Below are 15,516 nucleotides of genomic sequence, written 5' to 3'. Positions count from 1 at the left end.
ACTAAGTAAAAACAGCAGTCGAATAAGCAACTACGTCCGCTTGCGTGCAAGTGTTGCAAGATTTTAATCTTAAAAGACAACTTGGATATTTCAAAAGGTCAATCTGTTTGTCTATTAGGTTTACTCTTCCTCACATAAAAGAAAGACATCCTTCACCACTTTGACAGTACTTTAATATCAAATTCTATAAAATTTCGCTCACTACTCAGGATACCTGTGGCACGAGCCTGCGGTGTTACCCATAATGCACCAACACGGCTTGTTTAGGTTGCTCTCGATGTCAGACTCCGAATAATTCCACCACAAAAATTCGTTTTATTTCGAGAGGCAACGCATGAATTCTGAAGAGTAACTCATATAAATCTTCTAAGGAAACGTAAGTACCTTTATGGCAAAACAAAACTTTATATATCTAGAAGTAACGAGGTTGTAATCGAAAATGTTGAGTATATTTTGGCTCGATCTCCTCCCTTAGAAACGGTGACCAGGATAAACGTTGTCCTAAAAAAGCGCGAAATTATGTGATGTGAAGTGTGTTCGAAGCTATATTTTTGGTAATATATTTAATGGAAGATGATATGTGACTTTTTGATGGATATTGTTCAATTTCTTATTACCTACCAATAAGAGAGGTTTTGATCCCCTACCCCGTAAGCGTACAAGCGTACAGTACTTAACTTACATTACTTACACTACATAAAGAGAGAGTGAGAGAGAGAGAGAGATGTTTCACCATTGTAACATTTTGAGAGAAACACTGCAGAGAAAAAAATGTGCTAGCCTGACTAATTTTATGTTTTGATGGAAAAACAGCCCTTCATGCAGAGATATTCATGAATTCCAAAAAAGTAAATACTGTTCACCAACATGAACTTTCCATTAATGTAATTCCCTTGAATTGCACTGCGCACCCCTTCTGTACATAGTGGCGCATTTGCTCTAATTTTCCGCTATAAAGTGCATGCACACAACACAGTTGTATAAGAAAACAAAGCAAAAGGCGCACGTTTTTTACTTAAATCGCTTAAATCGAAAAACAAAGTTAGTTACCCCCATTTTTTATTTGTTCAAATAGTTAAATATTTTACAGAAAAATGATATACTGAAATAAGAAAAAAAGTTGGATGTAGAAGTTTTTTTATTTTCTCTAAAAAGCCATAAAAAAATTGCAAAATGGTGCTATTTACCGTATGAATGGTGCTATTTACCGTATGAACAGTGTCTTTTAGTGCGACCTCCTAAAATGTGATTTGTTTTGAACGTTAGTTACTTATCAATCATACACTGAAGGCGAATTGAATAATGGTGGATAGTCCCTGAGATGCAAAGCGTCGAGGGAACTATCTACCTCTATTCGCTGAGCCTGAGGAGAATAATTATTTTAGCGCATACTTGATGGGGACTGAACACTGAACAAGACACATTTTACTGTAATCATTTTATGAATTTCCAACTTTGTTTACCTTAGTGGTCGCGAAGAGAGGTATCACTTCTGACAGTTTTATTGATGTTCATATCTTTTTTAAGATTTTGTTCGCTCTGAAGATTAAGGACAACAAATCCATTCTGTTTTTCCACAGAATGCTGCTTTCAACCACCACACAATACAGAAACTCCAATGAAGACATTATTTTGTAGACTTATTTAGTCCCGTTTCACAAATTTAATCGTAGAAATGTTTTTTTTTGCTTTGAGTTTTAATCCTCCACAGACTATAAGGTAGATTCACTAAAATGTTTCTCTATATTGTGGATACATACATTATGCAGGCCTAAACTTTGAGTAACACGTTGTTTGCCTTCATATAGAAAAGATATGCTGCTTTTGTTTATCAAAAAAAAATTTCAGCAAATTTGAAATTGTAATGCGGGTTGCTAAATCATTTCTTCGGGGAATTGTCAGAAACACAGGAAGTTTGAAGCCGATTTTCAGTAAAGACAATGAATCTTAGATCAATTTTAGCAAAAATGCTGTTTTAATGTGAAGCACAAAAGGCAAGTTCTTTTTGGTAATTTCACAAATTGACTCATTACTCCGAGTTTTAGCAGTGAATACTGCCCATTATTTTGAGATAGCGAACCAGTCAGAGCATGCATCCTTATGATGTTCCCGCCAAGTATATATTTATACGGGTTATTGTTGAGGAGATCGGATTTTGGCAGCTGAACAGAGCTTTAGGCAGACTATAGGCACTCTTTTTGAAAACTAAGAGTTGAGATTTTTCTCGCACGATCAGTAAAAACACATCAACTCTACGCCCCTCTGTTGTAATAAGGAGGTTGGTACCCCCATTTTTGTTACAGTTTTTGAAAGCCCATAACTTCAATATTGTTTATGCCATTTAAAAAATTCTGGGTGGTAGAACTATTTCAAGGGAATTACCTTGAAGCAATTATGAGCTTTCCCTTATGCAAGCATGGACTTTCTGCTCAACAAAGACTATATTTCACTTTACTATGTTAACTCGAATTTTCTATTAGCTAGCTTTTAGCTATGTGAACATAGACTTTCTGTGTTTTTTTTGTAGAATAATATTTTTTTTATTTCCTGTGAATTTTTTCAACCTTGTTGTTATTTAGCTATTTTTAAAAGATTGCCAGCAGTTTCCCCTTAAAGTATTTTTTTTGCTTTAACTTTTTCAGCAAAGACTAAACAGAGAATACATAATCTCCAAGCTCTGCACCTAGAATATTACATCTGGATAAAGACTTGTGTCTGTTTTTACACCAGTTATTTTCCCAGACTATGTTAAAACATTGATTTCTTTCTGCAAACTAAAAGATCATTTATCACTGTTGTTTTCCTTGATAGCTGCTATTCTGTTTTTTTTCAAAAGCTGTAAAATCATATTCATTTCTTGATCATTGATTATTTTTAGATGAAATTCTGACTTTTTAAACTTCCATAATTATCAGCTACATCTGATTACATCGGCTTAATCAAAACACTATCAGCACCCAAGGCATAGCTTTGGGTCGTGTCAAACAGTGTAAATGGCGATTAATAGCAAATCATAGTCATAAAATGATTGAATTTATAATGGATTATCTTCTGATTTATTGATATTCATTGCATTTGTAAAATATAATGAGGCCACTCTTTAGGCCTTTTAGAACTACCGTTTGCAGAATCAACATAAGTGGTTTGCTCTGACAAAGTTTTTGGAAACAGGTGTTTTTATTTGAGGTCAATGTCTACCATATGTATATGTACCCATAATGAAATTTTCAAGCCTCTAACATCTTACCAACAATAAAATGTTGTTATTAACTAGTACTCTATGTGTTTTTATATGTAATATTTTTGTGTCCTTTTCCTAGTAAATTGACTAAAAATTGAATATATTTAAACATATTTTTACTGTGAGTTGATAAAATTTGTATCAAGTTCATAATTAATTATGAACAGTGAGTTTGTAAATTTTATGAATTATTATTTTTTTACAGCAGGTTTATTGGGCACCAAGAAGAATGAGGCCAGGGACAGGAGCAAGGGGAAGACCTCCCCCTAGCGGTATCCTCTTGCAGCTGCATATTACTCAGCATATAATGCCATCTTGACATGAACCTTATTACAGTATGTCAAGCAAAAACAGTGAAAAAAAAGCCAAGGGATTCAGGCTATACAAATATAAAATAGTTAAAAAATATAAAATAGTTATCAAATGCATAGCAAATTAAGTCATGAGCAAGTCTTTGTGACAACTCATGTGTATTTTTATTTATCATTTATCATTGACTTCACTGAATCTTGCAAAAATACAAATGTAAAGGTCACAGTTTTTTATGCTTTATAACTTGATAAATCCCTGTGTGGTTTTGTCCTTGACTGGATTTCTCAGCTATTGGCCGAGTTCCGACAGGTGAAAGAATTGCATAGTTTATTTCTCATGTTCTTTCTCTTTTCTTGAACTAAATATTGAATAGTTTATTTCTCATGTTCATTCTCTATTTTGCACTGAATATTTGCTGTTAAAAATACTTGCTGATCTCATATAAACTAATATTTTATATAATTTCTTGTCTGTTCAGGAACTGCCCGTCCAGGCTCAAGGGGTGGAGAAGCGTTAGCAGGAGGTATAAACTGACAGGAATGTTCACCATAATTCAGCATTTTTTTTTTCATGTTTTCAATTTTCAATGTTGTGCAAACTCTCACCAATAATTTTTATCTTCTACTATGCCAAATTATATTCAAATTTCCAATATTTTTTAAGCTTGTGCTTTTTCCCGTGAGTGCAGATGGATGATGCTATTGTTTCATGAATTTAATGTGCAAAATGCAAAATGACTTTTATTTCAGCTCTCAATGCACAGATCAAAGTAGCAGACCGACCAATGACCCGCCAGGGTTTAATGGCTCCCAAGACAGCTTCAAGAGGTGAGGAAGTCTCTGGGCTGAGATATAAAAAGTAATGAGAACATTATGTAATGAGGAGAAATCAGTTATTTAGAATTACTAGGTCATCCATGTGCTTATTACTAGACAAACTGTGAGACTGTGTTTCATGATTTTCCCATGTCGACTGGATGCTCGTCATATTTTTTAGGGGTCAGAAAAAAAATACCAACAACAACAACCCCCCAAAATCCCTGGCAAAATGTTAATAACACCAAAAGATACTAGACAGGACTCACCTGTCCTGATTATCCTAGTACCATATACTGGCTTTGGGATCAAATTAGAATTACTGTTGTAATGTTAAATTATTTTTGTTTATGTATTTTGCCAGTGACTCTCCAGGATGACCCCATTGCTGATATCAGCTGGGCCCTGGTTGTCAAATTGTAAAATGTTAAGTCCTTGAAAAAAAAGAGAGAGAAATAAGAGAAAGAAAAAGGATATTATGCTTTTTTAATTGAAAATTGTGGACCGCATAAATGTAATAGTGGAATCCCTTTGCTGTAGGAATTCATTGAATGCTAATGCACCCTAAATAGTGTCAGGCTTCTTCTTAACTCAGTTTAACCTAAGGCTTGATTAAATTCATTACATGACAGAAAAACATGACATGACATTTCCAATAAGCCCATTTCATGGTGGAAAAAGTACCAAATGATTAATATCAAACAAAATATCAAATGCAACTTTTTTTTAAATGATGCGACTTTTTGTAAAGTGTCATTGAAATTTGAGCTTTTCACCCCTGAGCTTATACATAGCGCAAGAATGATCAAGGAAAAAATAAAAAAAGCCAAAATCTGGGTATGTGCATTAAGGCCTCACGTTATTTGTGTTTTGAAAAAAGAAAATCAGTCCGGAATATAAGAAACTGATGGCCATTGTAAGAAATTGTATCCTCTTTCTCCATGTCTTTGAAGTTCAAATGTTCTGGGTTCTTACGTCATGTCTAAATTCATATATTCGCTTCGTTGTTTCTCGTTTTTTGTGTCAAAACTGAAGGTTGGAACTTGACCAGTCATTAATTTGCCAAGATGCCACTCTCTTCTTGTTTCAAATTTAAGCCATATAGAAAGGCTCACATACTCCATCCCTTGGCAGGTCCCCAGAGACAAGTCCAGGATAAGTCGTACTACATGGGCCAACTCAGGTGAGTGTGATAACATCAACCATGCCTAGTAAAACATAGTACTCTGCTACATGGGCCAACTCAGGTGAGTCTAATGTACAAACAAGAACTACAACCACAGCTATGCTAGTAAAACATATGCTCTGATTAGCAAAAGAGAGCCCAGCACCCAAATGGACTGAAATTTAGAAGAAATTTATAGCAGCTAAATTTCTAAATTTCAGCTCATTGGGGTCCTGGACATGCAAACTAATCAGAATAAGATATTGTTTATGGGGCTGGCTTACTGATTGTATATGGTTTGTTATAGAGCCAAGATGGTAGAATTGAATGCTGAAGTAGGGAAACTACAGAAAGAAATGGACCAGTTCAACCAAGAGAACTCTACCTATTTGACATATGAGAAAAAGTGAGAGCAAACTTACTCCTTGTTCTTTGAGTTGAAACTATTATGAGAATTAGAAAATAAGATGTTTTTATTGTCAACTTGCAACAATATGCAATTGGCTTTCAAACTTACATTGCATCAAGGTTTTGTATGAAGTTTGAAGATTTTTTTGTCCCATTATCTTAACCTGTACAAATTTTATCTCAAATTTTGCAATTAGTTGATAAAAGTTCAGTTCTTGTACTTTCATTATTCACTTACAGGGCTGAAAGTCTGGCTTCAGAAATCAAGGACCTACAAGGGCAGCTGGCTGACTACAACACGGTATGCTTTCAGGCAACACATCATTTTAAGAACTTACCCACTGTAGATTAAGACCTTAGAAAGGCCTTTATAGCATTAGATGTTCTGTACATGCTGTACACATTGCCTTCTGTTTTTTATTTTAAAAATGTTTGATTTATATAAAATGCATTCATTAGCTTCCTTCTAAAATGTGTTTGATTTTGTTATGTGATAAAAGGAGTGTTAAAAGATATGATTTTACATCGAGGACACATTGTATACTATGTGTTTAACTTTGAAAATGTTGGGTTATTAAATGTTGCAATTATAGTACTCCTTAAAATTCTGTCGCCAACTGACCTCACACAGATTGAAAGTTATTCTCCATTATACAGACTAATTGTGTGCTTCCTATATTTATATATTTATATTTTCAGCTGGTTGATAAACTGAACACAGACACAGAGATGGATGATATCGTCCAAGATTTCAATGCTGTGGGTATAATTAACTGAAACTGCCCTCTAGTAATCCCAGATGGACATAAATGACATCACTAGTATGTTAAGACCAAAAAATGTGCAATAAAACAGAGTCAAGTGAGTTGTGTTATTGCTTGCATCACATGCTGTGACATCATCCATGGATAGTAGACGACAGGCAACAACAAAAGTGATTTTATTATACATTGTGCACAATGACATCAAACATGCATGTGGACTCTATCACCAACACCTCTTTCAACCAGTCAGGGCTTTACTGAAAGCAGAGTTTTACCTAGTAGTATCATTATCTCATACTTTTTACATGTCTACCTTTTACAGCTAAAAATTCAAAATGAAAGGGAACAAAAATCCATAGATGAGATCTTCATGAGAAAACAGGAGTAAGTATCCTGGAGTAAAATAAGACATCTGGTAGAAATAAGGCTTCTGGTAGAAACACAATAAAAAATAATATTAGAAATAACAATAAACCACTCTATTTACTTCAGGAAAGAAAGACAGATTCAGCAACTGGATGTTGAGCTAGACCAAGAGCACCGCATGGCAGAGAGTCTTGTGGAAGACATGGTATGATTCAACTTAGTGACAACATTGTTATAATGAGGATGGTAGACATTAATAACATTTTTCTTAAATTACATTTTCTAGCCTCCAGATCAAAAATCCAAGTATGCCAAACTGAAAAATGTCAGCAAAGCGCAACAAACAGTAAGTGTTCAGGGTAGAGTCAGCCCTGAAGAAGTCTTATTAAAGCGAAAATTTAGCAGAGTCGAATACCAGTTTTTGGTGTATTTTATTTATTCTTCTTCACAAACACGACTATTATTTGGGCTTTTTGTATTTATACGCATGTAATGACTGTGCAGTTTGGAATGCAGAAGAAATTATCCCCCTCTGTTTCTTTGCCTTATTCTGAATTATTGTTAACTGTATTTCAGGAGCTTGAACAAAAGCAACAAGATGTGGATGCACTCAACACAAAGATAGTGATGCTTGAGGATGTGGGTAGATTTTATTTGATAAAAGTGCTAAGCTGAATCTAGCGAACATTTATGGTCCAAACTTCTTCACTATTAAGTATAGCTGTCAACCCTGCATTAGGAAAACTCTTGAGAAAATGCAGTGATATCAGAAGTGCCAGATAGCTAATGCGGGAGAATACAGTAAATGTATAGATATATACAAGATAATTAGGCTTGAGAAAATCTTGAGACTCCTGCCTTATGTGGGAGCAGCTACTGTATGATGAAGATCCTGGAGCATATCCATGGTTTTCTGAGAAAGGGTTGTGCAGTGATAGGTACAGGTGTATCGGTGTATTGAGGAGAAAAGGGTAGTTATTTGACAATCCTAGTTTTTCGTTGCCAGTAGGGTAAGATGAGATCTGTGACTAACAGCCTCTTAAGCGAGGAGGATCTAATGATTTTTTTGTACCTGTAGGAAGTCTCTACATCTCCAGTCAAACAAGAAGCAGGTTTGTGATTTTGTCGATTTTAAATGGATTTACTGTACATATGTGTTTACTGTTCTTTGTGGTTGATTGAAACAGTGAGTCTTTATGAGAAACTGAATGAGTTAGAGGAAAAGAAACGCAGCCTGCTGGAAGAGATGGAGCAAGAAAATAAGAGCTCACCTGCAGAGGAGAAGGAAAAACTCCTTAAACAGGTATTTTGTAATTTTATGCCCTTAATTTGTACTTTCTTGTATGAACTGTACACATTTAGCTCTGGTTATGATTCCATGATTACCATCACGAATATAGCGATTACATGTTGGTGTAGCTCCACCAGCTTCGCCAGCTTCACCAGTAGCTTCACCAGCTTCACCAGCTTCACTAGCTCCACCAGCTTCACTAGCTTCACCAGCTTCACCAGCTTCATCTGCTACACCAGCTTCATCTGCTACACCAGCTTCACTAGCTTCACCAGCTTCACCAGCTTCGCCAGCTTCACCAGTAGCTTCACCAGCTTCACCAGCTTCACCAGCTTCACTAGCTTCACTAGCTTCACCAGCTTCACTAGCTTCACTAGCTTCACCAGCTTCACTAGCTTCACTAGCTTCACCATCTTCACCAGCTTCACTAGCTTCACCATCTTCACCAGCTTCACTAGCTACACCATTTTCACCAGCTTCGCTAGCTTCACCAACTTCACTAGCTTCACCAGCTTCACTAGCTTCACCAGCTTTACCAGCTTCACCAGCTTCACTAGCTTCACCAGCTTCAACAGCTTCACCAGCTTCACCAGCTTTACTAGCCTCACTACCTTCAACAGCTTCGCCTGCTACACCAGCTTCACTAGCTTCACCAGCTTCACCAGCTTCACCAGCTTCACTAGCTTCACCAGCTTCACTAGCTTCACTAGCTTCACCAGCTTCACCAGTAGCTTCACCAGCTTCACCAGTAGCTTCACCAGCTTAACTAGCTTCACCAGCTTCACTAGCTTCACTAGCTTCACCAGCTTCACCAGCTTCAATAGCTTCACCAGCTTCACTAGCTTCACCAGCTTCAACAGCTTCACCAGCTTCACCAGCTTTACTAGCCTCACTACCTTCAACAGCTTCGCCTGCTACACCAGCTTCACTAGCTTCACCAGCTTCACCAGCTTCGCTAGTTTCACCAGCTTCACCAGCTTCACTAGCTTCACCAGCTTCGCTATAGCTTCACTAGCTTCGCTAGCTTCAACAGCTTCACTAGTTCCACCAGCTTTACTAGCTTCACCAGCTTCAATAGCTTCACTAGCTTCACCAGCTTCGCTAGCTTCACCAGATTCGCTAGCTTCACCAGCTTCAATAGCTTCACTAGCTTCACCAGCTTCACCAGTAGCTTCACCAGCTTCACCAGTTTCGCTAGCTTCACTAGCTTCACCAGCTTCACCAGCTTCTCTAGCTTCACTAGCTTCACCAGCTTCACCAGCTTCACTAGCTTCACCAGCTTCGCTAGTTTCACCAGCTTCACTAGCTTCACCAGCTTCACTAGCTTCCCTAGCTTCACCAGCTTCGCTATAGCTTCACTAGCTTCGCTAGCTTCAACAGCTTCGCTAGCTTCACCAGCTTCGCTAGCTTTACTAGCTTCACCAGCTTCACTAGCTTCCCCAGCTTCACTAGCTTCGCCTGCTTCACTAGCTCCACCAGCTTCACTAGCTTCACCAGCTTCGCTAGCTTTACTAGCTTCGCCAGCTTCACTAGCTTCGCCTGCTTCACTAGCTTCGCCTGCTTCGCTAGCTCCACCAGCTTCGCTAGCTTCACTAGCTTCGCCTGCTTCACTAGCTTCACTAGCTCCACCAGCTTCGCTAGCTTCACTAGCTCCACCAGCTTCGCTAGCTTCACTAGCTTCGCTAGCTTTACTAGCTACACCAGTGTCTACAGCACACTAGCATTATATTAGTGACACCAACATGAAATCGCTATATTCGTGACGGTAGTCATGAAATCATAACCTTAGCTCTGTTGGAGCCCTGATGATTATGAAAACTCAGTATGGAAAGCACTTCTTAGATGAATCAATTTAGGCATGTCAACCCATTTTAGATGTGGAGTAGTAAAATATTGAATCAAATATGTCAATCAATGTCTCATTACATCCTTGATATCTGTAGTCAAACTGATCATATGATTTTTTGTGGGTGTATTTGTCATATGTGTCAATTGATTTGAACTGTAATCTGTCTTCTTAGGTGAAGGAAGATAACCAAGAGATTGCAAGCATGGACAGGCGGTAAGGATGAAATTAAATAGACCACAAAGCGTTTTGAGGGTTTTGTTTTGAGAGTGGGAAAGCTTCTTAAGTTTAGAACAGATTGAAATAAATTGTGACGAAATCTTAACCTTGGCCTGCAGCCTGCTATCTACTCAGAACTGAATCCCTAATGTATAGATTTAGGCACTGCCTAAAGCGGAGCCAGCATTTTATTGTCCAAACGAACCTTTAATAAAAGGGTTTTGAAAGTGGACAGTCCCATACTCAAAGAAAACAAATAGGGGGACTGAGGCCACTCAATAGGGATAAAGTATCATTACAACAGTTCCATTATTCAGGGCTTCTGGAATTACGGGCTTGTGCGGAAGAGCGTAATTTGACTTTCTCCGCGTAATCTGCGTAATCCACAAATTTCCGCGTAATCCCGCGTAATTTAGCTAAATTTTGACAGACAAAACATTTTTAAAAGTGCACAGCTGATGTGTTCTTTTAGTTTTTTTTTCTCTATTTCTCGTAAAAAACGACAGATATTCTTCGTAAGAGTGCGATATTTCGAACTGAATTTCGAAAACAAATAAAATGACTAGGCGTTCTTTGCTAAACCGCGAAGGCCTAGGACTAATAATAAAATACCTTTTCTAATTGGATGGTGGCTAGGAGCCAATGAAAACGCGCCTACGATATTTTCGCGCAAAAGAATAAACCTTTTTCAACTTATTTCGTGCTTTCCTTCGGAACAAAATGTAGTTTGGGCGTAGTTGATATTTCGTGTAATTTTGCGCGTAATTCAGTAAAGAATACCGCAAAATTTTGATTTTTAAAGAAAAATGTATTGCAAAATCTCGCGTAATTTCCGCGTAATTTAGCAAAGAATCCCGCGTAATTTTGAGTTTTTTTTCCACGTAATTCCAGAAGCCCTGATTATTCGATTTCTATAATTTCTAGTTCCTAAAATATCTACCCATCTGGGTTTTTACAAAAAACGAGCATGCTTATTATTTGTAGAGAGAAAAACATGAGGATTTACTGTATTTCTTGTTTCTTGCAGGTATGAATGTCTGCTGAGGCTTTTTTGACTATATACCTCTATTGTATATTCCATAGTTAATTTTCGTTAAATTTATTCCACGATTTTGCAGAATTAGCGAGCTAAGGGAAAAGATTGATGCATGTAATAATGATATCCAACAGTTGGACATGGATCTTGAAGAGCACCAGGGTAATGTCAAATCCCTTCTTACTCACCATTTCAATCATCATTATCATCCTTCGGCCTCAACCAGAAGCCAGTATAACAATGTCTCTCCACGCCATGCGGACTGCAATTCCACATGCACACCATGCCCCTGGAGATCGTATCAGGAAATCATAGTTTCCTGGCATTCGCGGGGCGGCCAGGAAAGCACAAAGGGATCGCTGGGGTCCAACAGATCATGATCTGTGGTTAATGAATTCTTTCTGTTTGCAGGAGAGAGGAACCTGAAATACAAGGAACTCAAGAAAAGGGAAGAGACCATGCAAGGTGGTACTGTTGCTGCATGATAACACACACTTTTTCTTTTGATTAAAATTCCTGTTGTGGAAATGCTTTCAATACAAATTCGTGTTCTTTGACCTAATCCTGTCTGACTTAGGCTGTCAGACAAACAACATTTTATTAAATGTGCCATTTATTCTTTTGCTTGCAATTCATTTCTACTGGCACATTATTAACTCTTCCACTTGTATTCCTTTACAGAATTTCTTGATACATTTGAAGAGAATAAAGCAACTGAGGAGGTAATCTTGAAGAACCCCTTTATGCAAGAATTAGAATTCCAGAGATGTCATGTTTTGTTGGTTGTTATTCTCAGGCAAGAAAGAAGGACCTGGAAGCAGCTGTTGTGTCGCTTCTTGAGCGCATGAGCAGGGTAAATACTCATGTTGCAGTGCATATGTAAATCCCTTTTATTTATATATATATTTCTTATAACATGTTCTTTGTTTTAGGGCATGGTTCGAACCAAGCATTTACCAACAGCAAATGAACTCAAACAAATGCAGGTATGGCTTTTATGAGCAATTTATAGACAGATATAGACAATTAATTGACAAGCATGCTCTCATGCAGGGTTTGGGGGTGGGTGGGGTCTATTCCTTTTAAAACAGGTGACACAAAGTTTCCTTTTTATCCCAGTGAAACCAATGACGAAACTTTTGAAACCCACAAAACCCCTTACAGGGTGTCCTTCTAAAGCTGCAATAGTGTCCTCATATAGTGTCCTTTCATCAGGAGTTTGAGAACTGTCCATATAATGAAGTTTCCTAAGAGTGTAGTTCCTTTACAATGTTTTTGTCACAGCCTCCTATTTTATAGTGTGATGAGCGCTACCATGGTGTTCAAGAAAATTTTTTTAATAAGATACATTTTTCCATATTGGTTGGTTAGTAAAGTTGGTGACAATCAGATAACACGTTTCTAATATTTCTATTGGCTTCCTTCTAAAAATTGTCAACATGTAGTAGTTTGTGTAGCTTGGGTTGCGCTGTAACTGACAATACTGTCTGAAGCACCTATAGCTGTCACTACCCAATGATGACCTCTTTTTGGCCTGTAGGAGGATCTCTCGTTTAAGGAGAATGAGATGCAGAAATCCCAGTCTACTGCAGCCTCACTAGGAGCAGGTAATCGTCTTCTGTTATAATGACGGACTTTTTAAAGGTATTTCTATTGATGGCTTCTTTTCCTACAGAGCACACGCGACTACAGATGGATCTGGAGAAAGTTGCACAGGTGAGAAACACAGGCTTAAGATACGGCTTTACTTTCTTTCACCATCAAGTGTACTTGATGGTGAAAGAACCTTTTAATTGTCTTAGAGCAATAGTTTTAAAAAAAGATAAGTTTCCCTAGAAATCATATCCAAAATATGTTATTTTTAGCTTGAGAGCAAGATCACCACAGAGCTTGACAGCCTCAAGGAGAAGATAACTCAGATGGAGAAGGTACTAATTTACCTACTGATAACGTGGTATGAAGCCATTATCAATTTTTTGCAATTCTTGTTTTCTTCAGGAGCTGGAGATTTATGATGATTTGGACACTTTACGTGAACAGTCTCTTGAAAAGAAAAAGGTTAGAAGATGAAATTATTTAACGAAGTCAATATTGAGTGTGTCAATCTCAATACTTCTCAGGGTTTGATTTGCATCCCTCGAGTGTTAAGTACAGTGTACTGCAGGTATCAAGTTTCTTCATGTTGAAGGAACTGAACTCTAATGGGCCACTCATCTCTGTTTTATTCCTGGTCGAGAGGCGTTGAGTACCTTTTTCTGTTTTTCAGCCCTGAACTTTGACTTTTTGAACGTATGTGGGCTTACTAGAAGCTTGTTTCTCTAGTTCCACGAGGGGCCATTCTCAACACGTAAAAGGATTTTAAATGTGTAGCGCCTATGACATAGTTCATTCTATATAAGCGCTAGCCAAAAAGCTTGGCAAGGAAATTTCTCAGTACAAATCAGACCACCATGGAATCCTCCTACTTTGTGTCAACCAAATGTGTGATCCTCGCATATGCTTATTGGTTAGCCTTCTCAAAAAGTTACCGCTGAAACACTTTGAATATATTTTTGTTTTTCAGCGTTTGCAAGATGAGAAAGTTGTCTTGTCATCCAGAAAGGATAACTTGCGGAACCGTAAGTACTTAAAGTAATCAAGTAATTAAATAATGCTAGTTTGCCTAACCAATCAGACACAACAAGACTTGATATGACAGAACCCTAAGCCCTGCTGCAATTTTTTTAATTCTATATATGATTATGCTTCAACCAATACTCTTTTTCCAGATGTACAGAGGCTATCTTCCCTGTATGATGCCACGAAAAGCAAGCTGACAGAAAACGAGACTCATTCACAGGTAACCGTCACACTTATACTTCACCCGTATAGTTTTATCAGAGAGAAGTCCGTTTTCCTTTTCTTTATGATTCGACTTCTCACCATCAGCTTGGAAACCTTGAGAGGAAGTGGCAGCACCACGAACAGAACAACTTTGTCATGAAAGACTGTATCCTTGTTACCCTGATAGTTACAGATAGAACGATTAGTTTAATTGCAACTCTTGTAGAACCGACTTCTAAATTATAGTTGCAGTCAGCAGACAACAATACAATAATCACAATAATAAATCAAGTATAAAGTACAGAGCAAAACAGGTGATGTTTTAAGAATTTAAAACTAACAGCTGTGATAAGAATCAGTTTATTCTTTTATGTGGGTGAATCCTGTGACAACTGTTATGCAGGTTAACTGGCGGCTATGATTGTAAGATTTTTGGAATTTAGCCTTAACTACCAACTCAGTCATTGCCTCTAAGAGCATGGAAAGTGACTATCGTCCCTTGAAGCAGGACGTGACAGCCCAGGTGGAAGAACTCAACAAGCTGATCATTAAGAGCTTGGGAAAATGATATGATTATCCCTGTGCATAACTTGTTTGTAGATAGACTAAAAGTTTGCTACAGTTTCTCAGTTTTCTATAAGGGAAAGGCATGAATGACTTTTGGCAGCCCACATGTGTGACATTGTTTTTTTGGCTTAGTTTTAATATTTAATAGTCTATATACCACTTTGGAAAATACTATTGTCCATGGACTTTTTATGCCTTTTTATTGTAGGATGCGTTGAATCTCACAGTGATTAGAGTGGATTTAGTTTGCTAAATGTACATCTCATTAGCATTGATTTTTTTGTGGTACTAAAAGATGTACCTCACACGTCAGTCATGAGTATTAAAGCACCTCCACCAGGGCTGAAAATTACAACAAAAACCACGCATACAGGCTTACTTGATTGCCTGACAAAATCCTTGGGCTTGTAGCAGTTTATGTTGGAGCAATTGTCAAATGTTAAAATAACCTTCATAACATTGTCAACCTAGCAGTTAATGTTCCCAAAAGTAGAAAAATTGAATATTTCTTTTTGAGAATGTTTTGGTGACATCTTATGTAATTAATAAACCATGCTAACACTGCTACTCAAGAGTGTAATATACATATATATATATATATTGGAATGAAACAGTATGTACACTATTATTACAAACTCCAACTCCTGTTGTCTATCATACTTT

The 15,516-nt window shown here is 37.3% G+C and overlaps 1 protein-coding gene across 1 annotated transcript; it reads left to right on the top strand.

The window, feature by feature from the left end:
- Positions 1-220: 220 nt before the first annotated feature.
- LOC5504823 (intraflagellar transport protein 74 homolog) lies at positions 221-15,420 on the top strand. The gene is made up of 29 exons (XM_048724812.1): positions 221-376; positions 3,447-3,513; positions 3,842-3,862; positions 4,032-4,076; positions 4,303-4,380; positions 5,503-5,551; positions 5,841-5,939; positions 6,182-6,242; positions 6,641-6,700; positions 7,028-7,089; positions 7,198-7,276; positions 7,358-7,417; positions 7,648-7,710; positions 8,150-8,183; positions 8,259-8,374; positions 10,384-10,424; positions 11,546-11,625; positions 11,875-11,928; positions 12,145-12,185; positions 12,260-12,316; positions 12,396-12,449; positions 13,004-13,070; positions 13,139-13,179; positions 13,329-13,391; positions 13,462-13,521; positions 14,027-14,081; positions 14,232-14,302; positions 14,392-14,452; positions 14,748-15,420. The coding sequence occupies exons 2-29, from the start codon at positions 3,471-3,473 to the stop codon at positions 14,852-14,854; spliced, it is 1,722 nt and encodes a 573-aa protein (XP_048580769.1). The 5' UTR covers positions 221-376; positions 3,447-3,470; the 3' UTR covers positions 14,855-15,420.
- Positions 15,421-15,516: the final 96 nt, after the last annotated feature.

The sequence above is a fragment of the Nematostella vectensis genome, chromosome 1 (genome assembly GCF_932526225.1).
Source record: "Nematostella vectensis chromosome 1, jaNemVect1.1, whole genome shotgun sequence".
NCBI lineage: Eukaryota > Metazoa > Cnidaria > Anthozoa > Actiniaria > Edwardsiidae > Nematostella > Nematostella vectensis.
The sequence above is the reverse complement of the archived record's forward strand: the minus strand, read 5'-3'. Positions and strand labels throughout refer to the sequence as shown.